Source organism: Cherax quadricarinatus, chromosome 36, assembly GCF_038502225.1.
Source record: "Cherax quadricarinatus isolate ZL_2023a chromosome 36, ASM3850222v1, whole genome shotgun sequence".
Taxonomy (NCBI): domain Eukaryota; kingdom Metazoa; phylum Arthropoda; class Malacostraca; order Decapoda; family Parastacidae; genus Cherax; species Cherax quadricarinatus.
In genome coordinates this window covers 25,441,538-25,463,744 of record NC_091327.1, presented here as the reverse complement: position 1 = coordinate 25,463,744, position 22,207 = coordinate 25,441,538, and the positions used below count along the sequence as shown (strand labels likewise).

General features: G+C 41.7%; 1 protein-coding gene across 3 annotated transcripts in view; it reads right to left on the bottom strand.

Annotated features, from left to right (window-relative positions):
• Nucleotides 1-770: 770 nt before the first annotated feature.
• Nucleotides 771-22,207, bottom strand: part of LOC128691390 (uncharacterized) — a 475,319-nt gene continuing 453,882 nt past the window's right edge. For all 3 annotated transcript variants that reach the window (XM_070091592.1, XM_053780245.2, XM_053780246.2), the window contains exons 2-3: nucleotides 11,707-11,995; nucleotides 771-7,388 (exon numbers count right to left, since the gene is read on the bottom strand). In XM_070091592.1, the coding sequence (XP_069947693.1) occupies nucleotides 4,189-6,975 (2,787 nt within the window). In that variant the 5' untranslated portion in view covers nucleotides 6,976-7,388; nucleotides 11,707-11,995 and the 3' untranslated portion in view covers nucleotides 771-4,188. The remainder of the gene's footprint in view (nucleotides 7,389-11,706; nucleotides 11,996-22,207) is intronic.

Genomic DNA, 22,207 nt, shown 5'->3' with positions numbered 1-22,207 from the left:
TATATATATATATATATATATATACGCAAAACCACACCACTGTGAAAGAGTAGTGAAATTCCAAGAGCTTTCATGACTACTCACATTGTCAAGGAACTATGATAGTTCCTTGACAATGTCTTTATTCCTTTATTCCTTGGAATTTCACTACTCTTTCACAGTGGTCATTTTGCATATTTTAAAATCACTTGTTTACTGTGATCTTACTGCATATATATATATATATATATATATATATATATATATATATATATATATATATATATATATATATATATATATATTATAATACAGAATATGAATTGACAGAAAATGCTGAAAAAAATAAAGATTTTTCTTTGAAGTCATTTTATGTCCTAAGACATTATTATTATTATTTTAGCTGTCTAGTGATTATTTTACTCGTGCAGAAGCGACTGTCCTGTAAGGGGTCAAACAGATCTCGAGAAATGACAACTATATCTGATCCGATTCTTTGTATCAAGAGCCCTTCATCAGCACCAAGGCTCCACCTTGAGGTCTGTCTGAGTAGCAGTAAGAGTGTTTCTAATGACAGGATTACTGAGTAATGAAAAACTCCATCTGTTCAATATTTATTTAGAATCTGAACAAAATTAACTTCGTCTCTCAATAAAAACATAACGTAATTTTCCACATATGTATATATGTATATGTATATATATATATATATATATATATATATATATATATATATATATATATATATATATATATATATATATATATATATATATATATATATTTCCCCACCCAGAACTCCTTCAAATATATTAAATAATTTAAATAATAATCTTAAGACTACCAAAAAGCACCATTGTTTGTTTATATATATATATATATATATATATATATATATATATATATATATATATATATATATATATATATATATATATATATATATATATATCCTTTTTCTACCCATTTTCAATGTGTTTCCTAAATGAAAAACAATAATTGTTGTATGGTCATTCCCCAAATAAACTGACCAATAACACTGGTGGTAGCCATGTTAATTTACAATTTTCTAGGAAAATAACTATATAAACAACAACATTGATTATAACAACTTTTACAAAATATCAAAATTACAAGCAGAAGCTTTACCATCACGTCACGTAAGGCTTCGTATTATCAGATCTGACTGTGAAAACAGTTTTGACGTGTGGAGAGTATGCCTGGTCTTGTGAGGAGCAAAGTGCCACACAGAGTAACAGGTCGATGATGACAGGTTACTAAAGGTCACTTTAGAGCACAGTACGTAAGTGAAAGTTGACCTTTGCATAATGTAATTTGGGTTGATTTTCCCACCCCGTTTGACCTCGACTATGCCTGATCAGCATTATAACTGGAAGATGACCAACACAGAGCAAAGGACCTGATTGGTACCGGGATTAAACTTAGGAGTTTAAAAAAAAATATACATTTGGAAAAAGACCAAAGCATTTAGTGTAAAAAATGTGGATTATTCTAAGGTTAGGAGTAGGCTTGGTGCCTGCTTAGCGACCACGACGTCGCTGCTCCTCAGCCCGAGTAAACGCACTCACACAACCAACCAACCTACGTCCAGAGTGCAATATCCACCACACGCACTCTAGTTTTGTGACTCACATTTAAGCCTGGTCTCTCCCCTCACACCCCAGCCTCCAGGATTGCTACCCTCCTGGACCAACATGTGTAGGTCGCTAATTCTTTATCGTATTCTTACTATTTATAATTCATTTCATTATATTTAAGCCCTTTAACATTGTTCATTTTTATACATTTCGATGCTTTTACTTTACTCAGCAGCTATACTGAACTCTTTAAGATATATTGTGCAAAACGAGTAAGGACCAATAAAATGTTCCTATTACCGTCAGATTTAAATTTCCTTTGTATTTACGATTCTTTATAATTAAACATCCAATACATTACAGGTTAATTACTAATTATAATGTGTGTAATTAGTCACATTCGCGAAAAACACTATGAAGGAAATTAGCATTGTAAGGTGAATATACAGCACAACGTTACTATATCAAGCAAACTGTCGTGAAAATTCTCACAGATTTAAAAAAAAATAACGAAAGTTTATTTAATATTTTAGATTTATTAAAGTTCCCAGATTAAGAATACTGATGGTTGTAAGATCCATCAGTATTCTTAATGTTCGACCTGAAAAAAAAATTAAGATCAAAACACAAATATTGCATTAGAACTGGCAGAATTCGAATTATTCGTTTTTTAATGCAAGAGGTTTTAATCATCGTAGCGAGTGGTTCCATCTACAAAATATCACAAGTAAATCACTGACTGAACGAAATGTATGTATGCAAAAATTAGTGGGATATGAACCTAAGACCAAGATTTTTTAAGCTGATTGCATTCATAATAAAAGCTGTGAAAGCTTGAGACTATGAAAGTCTGAGACTGTCACTGGTTACCCACCATCGTCATATGACCAAGCCAGGTGTCCACTGTGTTGATGTAAGCCTCCTGCATATCAGCCACATGTTGCTAATTTCCTTCAATCTTCTTTCAAACGTGACTGATTACACTGAAAGTGCTTGAATTTTCTTCCCTTTGGACATGATCAAATTGCATATATCACGACATCTTACCCTGCTGCATGTATAACACTCGCAGTTATACATGCACTTCCCTGTCAGTATAGTAAATATCCAGACAACTTCTCTGCAAAAACTAAGTCCAGGGAAATACTTTTTGAGACGACGTAAGATTGGCGATGCGGCTGAGGACCACAGCACAACAAGGCAGTGTTGACAAGGACCTCCTTGGCACCAGTGGCACCCGGCTCAAGTGTGCCTGGAGAATACTGACCCTCTGGCTTCTCGCGGCACTGATGAACTGAGTGCTTCTTTACCCACAAAAATATTGTCCAGATTTTTTGGCCTAGAGCCCTACATTGCGTTCAAAGCTTCTGATTTCCCCATTAGCCTAGCAAAGCTGAACCCTATTGAAGTAGGCCAGTTAAGGTTGAGCTTTGGAGTTGTTCTTGCCTGTCAGGTCACATTTCTGAAAGTAGGTCAAGTGAACTAAGAGCGTGAAGACAACGGAAGATATCTCTCTCTTTTTTTGTACTAAAGAAAAAGAACATGGAAAAGGGAGTGTGACTGGGAGGGAGCATTATGCTTCTCATGTCGTCAGCTGAGATGAATGACTGCTTGACTGTCAGAATGAAGCACTTGATATGCTTACAGAAATTACAATGTTGCACGCAACCAGTCATTGTACTGACGCACAAATGATGCCGTGATAACGATCAGATGCACATAGAGGCCTTAATACGAATTTGTATTCATGGAATACAACTGTTCTCATAAAAATATATTCAGTGGAGATTTGTCGACTTTTTTTGAGGACAATTTATATAAAAAGCTTTTTAAACACAGGCAATTTTGAATGAAGCGTTGACACAACACTCGTGTCCGGGAAGAGTGTAATAGCAGATAAGAATATAACAGGAAGTACCTTATGCTGGCTGGTAACGTTGACTTGTCGGTGACGGAGCAAGTCCAGGTAGCAGTGAGCCACAGTGACCCTCAGCCACAGTGACCCTGACACGTACCACGTGACCTGTTGTGACCGCTGGGTCAGATGGTGCCACAGGGGAAATAGTGATGTTGCTGAGGCCTTTCTTAGTTTATTGACTTCATCATCATACAATTAAAACTAGCTCAGGTCATCTGAAAAAATACTCCAAGGAGCATCTAATCATTCTGCTGTTGATATTTATACTCTTTACACTCCAAAAGACATTTAAGGCGTCAACAATATTTCCCATTCCTCCGTGATTTTCCTGCACACACTGTATTGCGTATATATATATATATATATATATATATATATATATATATATATATATATATATATATATATATATATATATATATATTATTATTTTATCAAAGAGGTGTCGTCAACACAACGACTGGTTGCAGTGTTATGATTACTGACAATTGTGGAAAATTAAATATGGTAAATGTGGCATTGATCGGACGACATGATATATACAAGGTCTCGGCCAAGACGTGTGTTTCTGGTCTCTGCCCAAGACTAATCCACTACTTGATAAAGACTAGGTAACGTTGGGAGCAAGGAATTATTGACTAGAAAATAACGATAAATATAAAGGATGGAACTGGTACCAGTGAATGCTACACACTAAAAACAACCGTTGCCCCAACAACCGCACCACGGCAGATCTATTGCCGGCTCCTTCTTTCTGTTTGTGTTGCTGCTGCTCTTACTGTTAGCACTGACGGAACTCTTTTCCGAGTCTCTGCGAGCCCCTGCACCCAGGGGTGTAATATCACTCACATCGTCATTAATGGTGTTCTCACTAATACTTTCCATTTTGTTCAGCTTTTTCTTTTCCTTCTCTGCCGCCAGTTTCTGCTTGCCGGCGTCGTAAGACATGCTACGACCTATCTTAAGTCTGTTTCTGATGGAGGCGGCGCAGCGTTGAGTGGCTGGCAGAAGCGCCTCCTGCTCTGACCCCGACGCCTTGCGCAGAATGCCATTAGCGAGGGGCATGGGACCTGACGAGGATGCCACGACGTGGGAGTGATACTGCGGCGTCAGCAGCCCGCGCGACGCCGCCGCAACCTCCCGTGGCTGCTCCTCGAACACCACGGAGTTGGGGCGTGGGCGTGGAGACTCCGGTGGGCGGCAGTCGATCCCCAGGCGAGAGTGTCTCCTTCCGCTGACGGGAGACCCACCCCCTGTACCAGCTGTAGTGGATGGCGTGTCAGGGCCTCGAGGTCCCCTGTACAGCGACCCCGCCCGCAGCACGTGCCCAGCAGCCATAGGCGTAGCAGGGGTAGCACTAACCACCAGACCGCCCCCACTTTGACATGGCCCCACGGGGTCCCGGGGGTTGATACCCTCACGGACCCGAGGTAAAGCAGTGGCCGCCGCGGGTCGCTCTGGCAGCTTCAGATTTACGATACATCGGCTGGAGAATGTCTTGGAAGATTTCGTGTTCATCCGAGCATCACTCTGCGCACTGGCGTCAGTGCGAGACATCCCGTCCCGCCCCTCTAGAATACGTTCACACGATTTATCACTGGAAGATGGTTCTGAACACTGGCCAGAGTCCGGGGAGATGGGGGTGGTGAGATCTGTGTGGGGGTTATCGCTAGGGTGTGGGGCGTGGGTGGGGTGGGGTGTGGGTGGGGGTGCTGGTGCGGGAGACAGCTTGGTGCCCCATTCTGGCACGTGCAGCTGCGCGGGGGCGTCGCGCCCGTGGACCGTCAGCACGATGCGACAACCTCCGACGGTCACGTACTTGGGCAGCTTCACGTGTTTCTTCAGTTTCATGCGTACGAAGCGCTCGCCCGTGTCCACACCTTTGTAGAAGCGACGCTCAAGTTCACCTATTATGGTGCCGAAGGCTGAAAGCAGGATGACGAGGGTGGCGTCAGCGATGTAGTGAGGGACGCCCGTCAGTGCCAGCACGATAGACTCGCGTGTGATGTCAATAAGTGGCACTTTGCCGCCACGAACAGTAAGTCCGTGGTGCAGCAGCTGTTGCAGAGCATCACGACAACCCAGGCTAATATACGCAGCACGACCCACCACACGCACGCCACGGATGGACAACAAAGTTCCTTCTGCCTGCTGTTCTAGTTCGTCAATTATTTCTTGTGTGGTAATATCCCACAACTGTGGCATCTCAGCCACCGACACCATAATAGTATTGGGCTCTATGCTATTGAGACGCACCAGGGAGGCTCGCGGGTTGTACACGGAGACGAGAGGCAGCCCTGCATCCAGCGAGGATGAGGTGCCGATATTGGAAGCAATGCTGGAGGAGTAGAGGGGCCCCGCGGGGCTGGTGGGGGGTCGAACGCCAGCGGCAGAATTGAGGCCAGTGCCCAGAGACTGGCTCCTGCTGCCGTTCAGAGGGCCAGAAAAGAAGTAGGAAGAACGTGAGTAGTTAACTGTTGTTGTGTGTGTCACTTCCGGGGACTCACTCACGGGCACTGAGGAGGTTCCTGTAGCCCCGTCTTTACATAACGACAACTGCTTCACCTCTTTCACCAGGGCCCCACTGTTGGCGCCGCTCTTCAGCTTTTCGATGACAGTTGCAGACCGTCGTCTGACGGTGGAGTAGTTAGGGTCGGGAATAACCTTGTCCCTGGAGGGCGAGGCTGGTCGCTCCTCCTCAGGAGGAAGTGCCATCGCCAGAGGTTCTTCAGCGAGGTGCTTCCGTCGGTCGTAGTGAAACGAAGATGCAAAATCAAGAAGTTGATCAAGATTGAAATGGTCCGTCTGAGACAAATAAGTTTCAGAGGTCCTGGGCTGTAAGGGGTCAGGGGGAGAGGAGGTCCCCCCCTCCCCGACATCGACGAAGGCAGGTGTGTCGTCAGGCACACACACCCGCACCGACCCCGGCTGTGCCAGGCCGTCTACTGGGGCGGCACAGGCGGCACTGCCTGGCCCTCCCCCACACTGGGCCTGACTGCAGCCCCCCGCCAGCCCACTCTCCATTGTGGCTGCCTGACGCATAGTGTACTCTACACTCCTCATTTTACCACTGTACACTTTTTGTAAATTTTCTAAGTTATCTGTTTCTACGTTAGCTTCCTCATCGTCATCGTCCTCTCCCTCTTCCTCGTTAATCTTGGGCCGACAGAACCTTTGCTCCAGCTCCTCGTCCTCATCCTCATCATCGTCATCATCGTCCTCGTCACTATCCCCGTCCATATTTTTAACAAAGTTTTCAAGTTTGTCGTACTCGTCACGCAGCGTCCACACTTGCTGCTTCAATGTTTCATTCTCTTTCTTGAGCTTGCGTAGGTCTGACTGGCCCCGGTCCACTTCGGCGTTGATCTCTATAGTGCGCATGCGCAGTTCTTCGTTTTCGAACATAACCCCGCGGCTAGAGCGCTTATCTAGCTTGCGGGAAGGTTTAAGGGCACCTTCCTTTTTCTTGGATCGCATCATGGTGGAGGGTGCGCGGCTGGCGGAGATGAGGTAGCGCGCGCTCACCTGCACCACGCGGAGACAACCCCGCACATATCGGCCAGAGGCGCGGCCCCCGGCGTTAAGGGGGTCGCGCCCCCCCCGTCGGGACGTCCCCAATCCTAGTCACTTGGATTCGCAGGTACTTCTGCTTGAGGACGCGGACGAGGCCAAGGCGCCGCCGCCCCCGCCGGCCCGCGGAGTCGCCCGCATCATCAGTGGGCGGGAGGGGCGGCGCCGTGCTGGCGAAGGTAGCAGCAGCAGGGGGCAGGCGAGGTCGCGCACCACCTGCCGCTCAGCATCACGGCACCATCACGTCCTCATGATAACACCTCGCTCACACCTCCTCCACACACTCGCAGGCGGCCCCGCACAGGACGCCGCCAACCTCAACACTGAAAGTTAAATATTATGAGAAACAGTATTAAAATAAGTGTAAATAAACCCGAATACAATCCTTCCAGGTGTCCGTGCAAGACTAAAGCTGTGACACCACTAGCAGAGGTGTCACTCGAGCAAAGCTAAAGCGGTGACACCATCAACAGAAGCGCCGAGCTCACTCTAGGAGATGTCATTGCAAAGGCTAAAATTGTGACACCACCAGCAGAGGTGTCAGTCTCGCCCACTCCAGGGGGTGTCAGAGCAAAATCTGACACCTAAAGCACTCCAATCCTCACCAGTTTTTCATTTCCTTCACTCACAGTGACAAGAATATAATTCACAACCACAACATTACAAATCTAAAAGTCTTCAACTGTGACACCTGTCAAATCATAAGTTTAATTAAGCTAATCATATGTACTCACCTATTTGTGGTTGCAGGGGTCGAGTCACAGCTCCTGGCCCCGCCTGTGTGTGTGTGTGTGTGTGTGTGTGTGTGTGTGTGTGTGTGTGTGCGCGCGCACGCGCGCTCCCAAGGACCATCTCTACACCCTAAGATGCTATTTTTCCAGAACTGCTCCTCTGAAGTCTTGTAAATAGCAGCAGTGAGGGGATGAGAGGCAATGTCATGGGAAAAGGCTGAGAAGAAGGTTATAAAAAAGAAGAGAGTAATAAAAAATGTATAGGAGCACAAATTACTTTGCTTGCCTCGTTAGCCTCTTCTAAACGTTTAGGTACTGGAATGTCCACACCCAAGTTCAGAGAGAATTTTTATTTTTTTTTATAAACCCCAGCAGTAATATGTTTCATTTATGATGAATAATGTCGTACGAGGCGACTAAAATGCCAGGAGCAAGGGGCTAGTAACCCCTTCTCCTGTATATATTACTAAATTTACTAAATTTACAAGGAATCTGAGCCAACCATACACAGGCAGAATTAAAATGTGTTATTTATAAACTTATGACGTCTGTATAACAGGAAGTTACAGGTTCCGTAAGGTGAGAGAGAGAGAGAGAGAGAGAGAGAGAGAGAGAGAGAGAGAGAGAGAGAGAGAGAGAGAGAGAGAGAGAGAGAGAGAGAGAGAGAGAGAGAGAGAGCATAATGATGTCAACGAGATAAAGTCAGTTGATCAAATGAAAATGCTGGCCCACAGATGGCTCCAACTTCATCCTGTTCCCTACTTGTATGTCTCCTAACAATAAAAATGCTTTCAAATGAGCTGATGTAGGTAACAGCTCTTAGCTTGCCAATAAAGTTAGGAATCCTTAACCTGTAAATAGCTTGTCAATAAAGTTAGGGATCCTTAACCTTGTCAAACCCTGTGTAAAAAAAAAAAAGAGAGAGAGAGGGGAGGTACGGTTGATGAAAGCAGAGTAAAGGAGGGAGGGCAGAAGGTAAGGAGGGCGGTAGAGTTCTATCACTTTCACCTTACGACAACATTTCGGTCCGTCCTAGAGCATTATCATAACTGGTCCAGGACGAACCGAAACGTCGTCCTAACTTTCCTCTTCTAAGAGTGGAAAATGAATTGTTCCAACCAGGGTAAAAAAAAAAATGGTGCGAATTCTTTGAGTCACAGTTTAATAGGCTATTCTCAAGGCAGGATTTACTCTGATATGCTACTCTCAATGCACGAGTTACTCCGATAAGCTAGGCTATCATTAAAGCATGAGTTACTATGATTGTTTTCAAGTCTTCACAGAAAGTAACCATGTCAAGTTTGTGGCCGATAAACAAACAGTTCATAATTATAGATGCACTGTATAGAGTCTATAACACTGAAGAGATGACTCAGCTTGAAATATAATTCATAGCTGGGGAGAAAGTTGTAGCGGAAATAGTGTGAAATGTAGACAAGATGGAAACTCACACATGCAATACGATGCGATCCTTTATTTATAACGTTTCGCGTAGGCAATGGGCTCCTTTCTCCCAGTCAACACTTGTAAAAGCCCCATGCTTGGGCGAAGCGTTGTAGGTAAAGAATCGAAGTATAGTGTATTTGTGTGTTTATTTCTAGGTGGGTTAGGCCTATTTGTTATGAAGTACTGTATGTAACATTCTTATAATACATTGCAAAATATATTTATCTTAAGTGGTAAACACTGATGAAATCCCTTCGATGTTGCAGTTTAAACATCAATATTATATTTAATTCAACATCCAGACTAATAATAATAACATAAATAGTAATATATCAGTAATACAAGAATAAGTCTTTATATTAAATTAACGTAAATGGATGAATGACTAATCGGCAAAACGTTGAGAAATTGGGACGGGCCCAGTAGCTTCCCTGGAGAAGGCCACCGTGGTTGTGACGAGGGCTGAGGAAAAGGACACTTGTGTGGTAGGTAATACACATGGGCAACAGTTAGGCAACTTTATTCCGAAACGTTTTGCCTACACAGTAGGCTTCTTCAGTCGTAGATTTGAGGTTGTCAGTCCCTCAGCCTGGAGTCGAGTTCTGTTTCATAGTCTGAAACAGTCTGAAGAGACAAGCGACAGTGTGGAGACTTACATACTGTCGGAAGAAGAGGTGCAGGGTGGCAGAAGAGAGAATATAGTCACTGAGAGGTCACGTCCCTCTCAGATCCAAAGACTCACTTGAAAAAGTTGTCCAAGGTGTTTTCTCTTCTGTACCAAGATGCCATTGTGTTGCAGTGTCTGACAGTAAATATTGTATAACATTTTGATATTCACTCTGTCAGACACTGCAACACAATGACATCTTGGTACAGAAGATACCTTGGACCTCAAATCTACGACTTTAAGGGTGATGGACTGATTACATCGTCTTCACATATCTACTGCTCCTGCCTACTTTCTGCACTCGACTGAAGAAGCCTACTGTGCAGGCGAAACGTTTCGGAATAAAGTTGCTTAACTGTTGCCCATGTGTCTTACCTACCATCCTGTCGGTAATGTATACCATTTTGATATTCAGGACACTTGTGTACAATTCAGGAGATTGATTTGAAGGAAACGTTTCTCCACGATTGGCTTTATCAGGACTGGTGAAGTTACTCGTGACGAAACGTTTCTTTTAATGCACGTCTTGAAGTGAACACAATGTTCTTGCCCACAGCGCTACCGCGGCTCTGCACCTGTACTACTTATAGAGGGGGGAAAGCACTTTCATTCACGAGTCATTCCATTTGTAATTTCATTACCATGATAATTAATAATCGACAGGTTGGTTATTACACTCACAGCACAGGATCAACTCTTGCTGTGACCAATTATATTTGCAATTAATTTTTTATATGATTATGCATTGCCCTGATCAATCTATGTGCTACATTAATTCTATATAAATAAACCTTTTGTATATTCCCTGTGATCTCTGGTGAACACGGCTGTATTTGTATTTATTACACGAGAACCAATGCACGCAGACTAGAACCAAAATTTATTATTTTTGTATTTAAATATTTAGGAGAGCTGACCTACATTTTAAACATTATTATAAAACATATTACTATCTTTGAAATTGATTGCAAATTTCATTCTTCCTGTGATTCTATTTTTTATTTTGCCTCTGATGTAGCTAGTTGACTGTGTGCATCATATCCATCTTGTGGAGGGTACTGCAACATCGAATGGATACATCTGAATTTAAATCTACAATTTATCTTATCTGCAAGCCAATTTAGGATACTTGCTTTGTATGTCTATCTTATTTTAATTAGTAGAAAACCTTGCCAAATCACATAGGATATTACACTATCTCAGTAAGTGGACAGTCAAGCACACAGGGAGATGGGAAAAAAATCGAGAAATTAGTTACTTAACGTCAGTAACCAAGATCTAACATCGAGGTGGACAGAAGTTAGTTCAACACAGATGTAAAGACGACACTACTATCAGACGGCACCCTCGACGTCTGTAACCGTGGGGACATGTGCAGTGAAATAAACCACGGTACTTGGTACCACAGTACCATGGCGAAGATAGATTAGGTTAAGTAAAATATGTTAGAAAACAAGACTATTTCCTGACGCAGATCTTAGTTATGATGACCCGCCACTGGAGCTTTTGGTCATCTGAATGAGGCCTTCCACTAGCTTACCGGTCCACCCCTTATGATAATTCTTTAATCCATTTCAAATGAGTCGAAAAAACTCCAGCTGGCCCAGTAGTTTACGCACTGGCCTGGAGTTCTATTTACGACTCACTAGCCATGGCTTCTAACCCCCACCCGTACCGTGGCTTGTTTGCAATCGTGTTATTACAATTTCATGAGTCAGGTGCAGTGGTTCAGCTGCTACGATACCGGTGATCGTCAACACAATAACCCACCTTCATCACCATCAATGAACCGCTTACCTTTGGGTTTCAGCTGAGGAGACTCCAGCACTCCAGTGCTCCAAGAGGCACCTCCTGGATCACCCACCGCCCGCCCTCTCCTCTCTTCTCTTCCTTCTTTCTCTCCTTTCTCTTTTGTCCTTTTCTCCTCCTCCTTCTTGATAGTCACCTAGGAACACCTCACATCGTTCTCTGAGCGTTCACTTAATCATTATTCTTGTTTATATTGCAGCATGGGCTTTCATTTTTATCTTCATATTTTGGTCTTTACAATGGCCCAAAATTCACTGAAATAAAATTATGTATTTATCTGAAATAAATAAAGGGACTGGTTAGCAGAGATGAACGCAGCATCAACAGTGACGTATACACAGGTTTCGACTCAGGACCACATCAATAGGTTTTTATAACATCACTTCATCAACATGGTTGATGCTATTGCCATATCAACACAAGTTGTATGGCTACATCAAAAGAAATGATAACATGGCTACATCAACACCACTGATCCCAAGGCTATATCAACACCATTGATTTTATGGCTACGTCAACATCACTGATGTAGCTAGTTACATGTGTTTCTCGTTTCTATATTAACGTGTTTGGTCTCATCAACATATCAACATGATTCTTCTCGTAGCTACATCAACACATTTGGTTATGTTGTCCAATCAACATAATTGACAATACAGTTCTATTGACATCAACACATTATAATGCAACAACACACTTACAATATTGCCACATCAACATATTTGGCCATACTGCTACATCAACAGATTTAGTAATGTCACATTAACATAAAAGACAATATTGCAATTTCAACACATTTAGCCATCACCATATCAATATAATATGCAATATGCTACATCAACACATATAGCAATATTGTCACATCAATACATCTAGTCATATCACATGAACATAATATGCAAAATGCCACATCAACATATTTGGCAATATTGATACATTAACACATTTAGCAATGCTGCCACACCAACACAATTGATAATGATACATTAACACGATTGATAACACTGCACATCATGTATCACTACAATGGCATATCATGTATCACCACATTGCCACATGTGTTACTAAACTGCCACATCATGTATCACCACACTGCCACATCATGTATGATGTGGCAGCATAGTGATACATCACCATACTGCTACATCATACATCACTACACTGCACATCATGTATCACCACATTGCCACATTTTGTAACATTCTATGACCAAAAAATTACGAAAATAACGAAAAAATAAAGAATTGCTCAACTTTATGCTCATGGAATACAATACAGAAAGCTGATGAATAAGATACATGTGTAACGTGTTTTATTCATCAATTGTTGCACATGTGTTCTAGTCATCAAGTGTTACACATGTGTCTTCACCAAGTGTTGCACATGTGTCTTCTTCATCAAGTGTTGCACGTGTGTCTTACTCATCAACTTGTCCATATTGTATACCGTTAAGAATAAGAATGAGTAAACAAGAAAAATGGAGAACCAAATGGTCTACTGTCGTTTATAAAAGCTGAATACGTAGATTCAATGACAAAGATTCAAGGACGATGAAATACAAAGATTCAAGGACGATGAAATACAAAGATTCAAGGAGATAAAAAAATCAAGATAATAAAAAATATAAAACAATAAAAGTAAAGTTGAACCTCCATGACAGTCAGACATCATGGGTTTTAAAAGGAACATTTAGTATATTATATTGAGGGAAGCGCTAGACCCGCTAGGGTTAGCACCTGGGGAATGGAAAGTAATCAGGTTTGATCCAAGGGAAAGGGTAGCTCCAGTTCCTTGATCAAGGGCTCTTCATCAGCATCAAGGCAACTCCCTTCCCTAATTGAAGGGAATATGTGGGAGGAACTAAGACACTTGGGAAATTTGGGGAATTATTTCCTACCTGAAAATAAACTGCTTGACAAACTGACAGATATAAACCGACTGATAAATATAAACTGACAAATATAGTGACTGACACACACACACACACACACACACACACACATACAAATTCATACACACACACACACACACACACACAAATACACACACACACACACACACACACACACACCTGACGACACTGGAGGACAGGAGAGATAGGGGGGACATGATAACGACATATAAAATACTGAGAGGAATTGACAAGGTGGACAAAGACAGGATGTTCCAGAGATTGGACACAGTAACAAGGGGACACAGTTGGAAGCTGAAGACACAGATGAATCACAGGGATGTTAGGAAGTATTTCTTCAGCCACAGAGTAGTCAGTAAGTGGAATAGTTTGGGAAGCGATGTAGTGGAGGCAGGATCCATACATAGCTTTAAGCAGAGGTATGATAAAGCTCACGGCTCAGGGAGAGTGACCTAGTAGCGATCAGTGAAGAGGCGGGGCCAGGAGCTCGGACTCGACCCCCGCAACCTCAACTAGGTGAGTACACACACACACACACACACACACACACACACACACACACACACACACACACACACACACAAAGAGACCTGGACAGGCTGGATATGTGGTCCAGTAACTGGCTTCTCGAATTCAATCCTGCCAAATGCAAAATCATGAAGATTGGGGAGGGGCAAAGAAGACCGCAGACAGAGTATAGGCTAGGTGGACAAAGACTACAGACCTCACTCAGGGAGAAAGACCTCGGGGTGACCATAACACCGAACACGTCACCGGAGGCACACATCAACCAAATAACTGCTGCAGCATACGGGCGCCTGGCAAACCTGAGAATAGCGTTCCGATACCTTAATAAGAAATCGTTCAAGACACTGTACACTGTGTATGTTAGGCCCATACTGGAGTATTCAGCACAAGTCTGGAACCCACACCTGGTCAAGCACGTCAAGAAGTTAGAGAAAGTACAAAGGTTTGCAACAAGGCTAGTCCCAGAGCTCAGGGGAATGTCGTACGAGGAAAGGTTGAGGGAAATCGGACTGACGACACTGGAGGACAGAAGGGTTAGGGGAGACATGATAACGACATACAAGATACTGCGGGGAATAGACAAAGTGGACAGAGATAGGATGTTCCAGAGAGGGGACACGGAAACAAGGGGTCACAACTGGAAGCTGAAGACTCAGACGAGTCACAGGGATGTTAGGAAGTATTTCTTCAGTCATAGAGTCGTCAGAAAGTGGAATAGCCTAGCAAGTGAAGTAGTGGAGGCAGGAACCATACATAGTTTTAAGAAGAGGTATGACAAAGCTCAGGAAGCAGAGAGGGAGAGGACCTAGTAGCGATCAGTGAAGAGGCGGGGCCAGGAGCCGAGTCTCGACCCCTGCAACCACAATTAGGTGAGTACAATTAGGTGTGTACAATTAGGTGAGTACACACACACACACACACACACACACACACAGACTGACAAATGGAGCGTCCACACAATGTGTGGAAAATAAAACTATGTGAGAGGGGAAGGCCCTTCCAAAAATATGTCAGACCCAGTGGAAATTGTTGATATATAAAACAGAAAAATCCATTAGATTAAAGTGAATAAAGCACTTTGATCAAAGTGGAGTGGATAAAACACACAAAAAAATGAGAGCAAAACTGCTTTCAAGGCAGAGTTTTTTGCAACAAAATTCTTGATGTCAATACATGTGAATACAACAGTCTGTATGAGATGATTCAAGAGGGAAATAAAGGTTGTATTCGTATGGATTTCAAGTGAAGAATTCACATAACAACATGAGTGGAACAAATCGCAAATTACCCAAACTTAGGAAAAAGAAGTCAAGAGAATGTCTGGGTCCGCCCTGGACCATTGTTAGGGCATAAGTGATTTCAAAATTTAGTTTTTGATATTGCCTGGAGTTTACCTGTAGAGGGTTTCGGGGGTCAACGCCCCCGTGGCTCGGTCTGAGACCAGGCCTCATGGTGGATCAGGGTCCGATCAACCAGGCTGTTACTGCTGGCCGCACGCAAGCTGACGTACAAACCACAGCCCGGTTGGTCAGGTACTGACTTTAGTACCTGTACTTCTTGAAGACAGCCAGGGGTCTACTGGTAATCCCCTTTATGCATGCTAGGAAGCAACTGAACAGTCTTGGGCCCCGGACACTTACTGTGTTGTCTCTCAATGTACTCGTGGCGCCCCTGCTTTTCAGCGGGGGAATGTTGCATCTCCAGCCGAGTCTTTTGCTTTCATAGGGAGTGATTTCCGTGTGCAGGTTTGGTACCAATCCCTCCAGGACCTTCCAAGTGTATATTATCTCTCTCTCTCGCCTGCGTTCCAGGGAATACAGGTCAAGGACCTTCAACCGTTCCCAGTAATTTAGGTGCCTTATCGTACTTGTGTGTGCCGTGAAAATTCTTTGTACACTCTCCAGGTCTGCAATGTCGCCAGCCTTGAAGGGGGCCGTTAGTGTACAGCAGTATTCCAGCCTAGAGAGCACAAGCGATTTAAAGAGAATCATCATGGGCTTAGCGTCAATAGTTTTGAAGGTTCTCATTATCCATCATATCATTTTCCTAGCAGATGAGGTAGATATACTTTTGTGGTCTTTGAAGGCGAGATCCTCTGACATTTTTAATCCCAGGTCCTTCACATTACTTTTTCGCTCTATTGTATGGTTAGAATTTGTCGTATACCCTGATACATTTTAATTTCCTCAAGTTTTCCATATCTGAGTAGTTGAAATTTCTCCTCGTTTTGAGTGACCCATTCGCTGATATGGTTGATGTCCGCTTGGAGTCTTGCGGTGACTTCGATGGAGGTCACTGCCATGGTAATCCGGGTCTCAGCCGCAAAGGAAGACACGGAGCTATGGCTTACATCTCTATGTCAGAAATGAGGATGAGGAATAGAATGGGAGCGAGTACTGTGCCTTGTGGAACAGAGCTTTTTACCGTAGCTGACTGGGGCTTTACTCTGTTTACTATTATCCTTTGTGTTCTATTTGTTCTATTTATAGATCCAACTTTTCCTGTTATTCCTTTATCACGCATTTTGTGTGCTATTACACCATGGTCACACTTGTCGAAGGCTTTTGCAAAGTCTGTGTATACTACATCTGTATTTTGTTTATCCTCTACAGCATCCAGGACCTTGTCGTAGTGGTCCAGTAGCTGGGACAGGCAGGAGCGACCTGCTCTAAACCCGTGTTGCCCTGGGTTGTTTAAGTGATGGGTATCTAGGTGGCTGGCGATCTTGCTTCTTAGAACCCTCTCAAAGATTTTTATGACAAGGGATGTTAGTGCTATCGGTCTGAAGTTCTTTGCAATTATTTTACTGCCACCTTTGTGGAGTGGGGCTATGTCTGTTGTTTTAAGTGTGTGGGGGATAACCCCTGTGTCCATGCTCCTCCATAGAATGCAATTCTTGATGAACACGGAGTTCCACGAGTCTGGGCCTGGGGCAGAGTGTATGGGCATGTCATTTAGTGCCTTTTCAAAGTCTTGTGGAGTTAGGATAATATCCAAGATTTTTGAGATGACCAAATTTTGGGATTGTCGACCCTTAGAGTGGGCAGTGGTCCGCTGAACACTGAGTCATATTGGGACTTTAGTATCTCACTCATTTCTTGGCTGTCATCTGTGTATGTCCCATCCCGCCTAAGCATGGGCCCAATCCTGGATGTTGTTTTTCCCTTAGATTTGGCATAAGAGAAGAAGTATTTTTTTTTTCAATTTCCTTTGAGGGTTTTAGTTTTTCCTGTTATTCTTGACTCCTGTAAGATTCCTTCAGCTTAAGTTCGATATTTGCAATTTCAATGACCAGTGTTTCCCATCGTATTTCAGATATATTGGCCCCTCTCAGCAGCTCTGACTCTTCGCCTTCTTCTGTATAGGGAGCCTCTCTCTCTCTCTAGTTTACATCTTCTCTTTCTTTTTCTTAATGGAATATGTCTTGAGCAGATCTCAAGAACCACACAATTAATTTTTTCAAGGTCTTACGTATTACTATGGCGTATTATTATTTATGTTATGTGGCCACGATAAGTTAAGTTAAATGTTTAGTCAAGTACCACTCGGTCTGTGTACCGGTGTAAGGTTAATGTGTGTTCGATGGTTATACTCACCCCCCCTTCCCCCTCCCCTTTGTTCAAATGCTCTACTAAGTGTTGGTTAGTCACGTCACGTGACCCACCTGACCTGTATGCTCAAGGTTAAGGGAGGAGCTGTGAGAAGCTACCAGCCAACGAATCAACACAGCTGCTCCTCTCTGGTAAACTGACAGTGGTCGGTTATCTTGCCTTGGCTTATTCTGTTGTTAAAATTATCTGACTGATCTCAAATTGGAAATTAGATATTATACTCTGACGTAATCTCTGTACATATGTTATATCCATGGTCTCTTAATAACCATGTGTTTGAAGGCTTATACATTATTCTGATAATATAGAACAAACATAAGTGTTCTGAGCCCATATACGATATATTCGTATATTATAATTATTTGCCTTAAGTCGTATGATATATATAGATACTTCATTAAAATAAGATTTATTGAATAGTATTATTTACACCCTAAACTCTCTTACCATAATTGTTATGCCCTAACCAGAAGTGAACTATCTGGCTTGAAATAAAATCTGGAGCGTAACACAAGGCAAATGTTGGGATCCGTGTTTATATCTTCCCAACTTGTTCATTTACGACATAGTTTACTTGATCCCATTGTATGTTTGTTATTGTAATATACCGCACATAGGACAATGAAACTTATGACGACGTTTCGATCCGACTTCTACCATTAACTAGTCCCATAAAAGCGCGAAAGGGCGCCAGTATATATACGAGAAGGAGATGGGGCGGGGAGAACCAGAGTAGGTAGTAGTATAATTGCAGAAGTGGTGGTAGAGGCAGTAGTAATGGCGACGGCGGCGGCGGCGGCACAAAAGCGAAACAATGGCAGTAGTTTTCGTTAAAATAAAAATCTTCTGACTACAAAAAAATGAGAAATATTATTTGAAGACTACACGAAAACAATAAAAGAAAAAAAAACCTTCACAGGGAAATTATTTTTTTTTTTCTGAAATTACAAAAGATTTTATTTTAACTAAAATTAACAGATTAACTAAGTTGACACAGAAACTGACTCAGGATTAAATAAATGTGAGGTGATAATTTTTCCTTCATAAGTCTTCATTATGAAAACTTACAATTTAAAGCTTAAATACAATGTTAAAGATCATCATACAATGGACATTTAATGAAGGAAAATGCAACAATTCAAAAGCTTAATTTTACAATTTACAAGTAGAGCAACAATTTTCAAGCTAAAGTTTGCAATTTGCAGCTGGAACAACAATTTAAAAGTTCATTTTTACAATTTATAATTAGTGCAACTATTTACAGCTGAAGCAACTATTTATATATGGAATAACATTTACAAATGGAATAAAAATTGAAACATGGAATAACAATTTACAACTGTTGTTATCTCTTTACATTATAACGATAAATGCTTAACAAACAAGGCTCAACAGATTTACATATACTTACATCAGATTTATACATATAACACATGACCAGTATGACACTTATCATGTACACTTATAATATATGAATTGATATTTCACAAAACTTGCATTTACACCTGTAATTCGTACCACCATGCCAGGTACTGAGTTCATTTATCTTCATTTCATCAGTAATATATGTAAATATGGTAATTAAGGTCGGTGAGTTTGAGGAGCAAGTCTGTAGGTAAGAGAGGCAGTGCCTCAATAAGTACGAGAGAGGGAGAGACACCTGTGTAAATACACGAAATTAAGGCATCTTTGTAAATACACGAGCGAGGCATCTCTGTAAATACACGGGAGAGGCATCTCTGTAAACACACGAGAGAGGCATCTCTGTAAACACACGAGAGAGTGAGGCAACTTTGTAAATACACGAGAGAGAAAGAGAGAGGCACATCTGTAAATACACGAGAGAGGCACCACCACACACCACCATACCCACACTATTACACCCACACCACACAACACCATACCCACACTATTACACCCACACCACACAACACCATACCCACACTATTACACCCACACCATACCCACACTATTACACCCACACCATACCCACACTATTACACCCACACCATACCCACACTATTACACCCACACCACACACCATACCCACACTATTACACCCACACCACTCAACACCATACCCACACTACCATCACCACACCCACATCACCACCACAACATTCATACTACCCACTCCTGCCTCCAAACCCACATCACCACCACATCCAAACCAGCATCACACCACGACCTCACCCACATCAGTCCCACACCCAAATAAGCCCACATCACCATACCCACACCAGTACATCTACACCAATACCACACCCGCAACAGTACCACATTTACACCAGCACACACACCAGTACCACATCCACACCACGACCACACCCACACCAGCGCCACACTTCCCTGGGTGTAGCAGTCTCGTAGGATATATAATATCAGTATTCCTCTCAAAAAGTATTTCTCGCTACAAAAAGTATCAAAATTAAAGAGGAAGATCTTTGTTGAGAAGCTGTAGTATACTCTTACATGTTGTATGTTGGGTTATGCTGTTGTATGTTACAGTATGATGCTGTATACGCTAGTATGCTGTTTTATGTTCTTGTATGCTGCTGTATGTAATGTTCTCCTATATGCTGTTGTATATTTAAGCATGTTCTTGTATGCTGCTGTTCGCTGTATGCTGGTTGTCTTGAAATGTTGTGAAAAGATGCTGTAGTATGCTGCTATTTCAACACGCTGTGCTGTGCACTTCACGTTCCTTTTAATCTGCTACAATGTTCGAACAGTACGTTGAAGCTGCGTGGTGGAACATGCTGCGGCATCCATAAAATATGCTGGTATAGTAGTGTAACACCATCATCATTACTAGTACCACCAACACTACTACCACCACCACTAGAACTACCACCATCACTGGTACCACTAACATCGCTAGTATCACCATCACTACCATCACTAATACCACCACCACTAGAACAACTACCATCATTACTATAACCATCACTAGCACCACTATCACTAGCATCACCATCACTACCACCATCACCTAACACTGACACAGACATCGTGGGCTGTAACTGGATCTTTCTTTTTGTTTAAGAAACTTCAGAATCCTAATCTCTTTTTATAAGAACAGTATCAGATCCCTAGAAGCGTTGGATATGCAAATGAACATCGCAAGAGGAACAGTATTGTGCAATTTTGCTGAGCATATTAAGCTGAAATACTCCGCACTGGACCCGATTCTGTTTATATTATATATATATATATATATATATATATATATATATATATATATATATATATATATATATATATATATATATATATATATACACACAAAACAACCGCTGTGAAAGAATAGAGAAATTCCAAGCGCTTTCGTGACTACTCACATTATCAAGGAACAATGAAAGTAATGCATCAAAGGAAGGCATATAAAGGATCTAGACCACACCTCACTATCACATCCCACAACAAAGCAACACCTGACGCGCGACTCATAAGAAAGGGAACACTGCAGCAGACCCGCTGACCCAACTAGACAGGTCCTTCACACAACCCACCAACAAACTATTCTACGCAAGAATTAAGAATTTTAAAATTTATTATTTTCCCAATGTATTATTAAATTCTTCCCAAATTCTATTAATTATAAATGGATCTAATTTATATAAACCAAAGGAAATATTCATATTAGTGTCAAAACTGCTTTTTATGAAACAAGATTCAATTATATTCCTGTCGACCATGGACTTGCTTGATACTACTTTCTCAACTTTTTGAAAATCAATTGGATGGTTAAAATCTCTTACATGAATAAATAGAGCATTGGAATCTTGTATAGTTCTAATGCTATATTTATGTTGTTTTAATCTTAGTTATAGATTTTTACCAGTTTGACCGTAATAAATTTTATCGCAAATTTTACAAGGAATCTTATAGACACATCCGTCAGCATTTTGGGGGAATTCTTTATCAAAAGTTTTTTTAACGTATCAAGATTTTTAAATACAACTTTGATATTAAAAGCCTTAAGAAGAGAAAGCATATCAACCAAGTTTTCATGGTAAGGGAGAAACAACATATTTTTAGTTGAATAAGGCTGGTTGTCCCTTTCTGGACTGTAAAAAGTATTTTTAGCAATTTTAAAAGATTTATCAATTACGTTTCTTGGGTATTTCAAATCATTACCTATTTCATAAATTTTAGATATTTCCTCATCTATGAACTCTGGACTACAAATACGTAAAGCTCTCAAAAACATTGATGAGAAAACAGACAGTTTAACTCTATCTTATTCTTCACATCAAGATAGAGTTAAACTATGATAATGTGAGAAGTCACGAAAGCGCTTGGAATTTCACTATCCTTTCACAGTGGTTGTTTTGCATATTCTGATATCACCTGTTTACTGTGATCTTATTGTGTGTAAAGTAAAACGACACAAGTGCAACTAATGTGACATTTTTATTGTGGCAACATTTCGCTC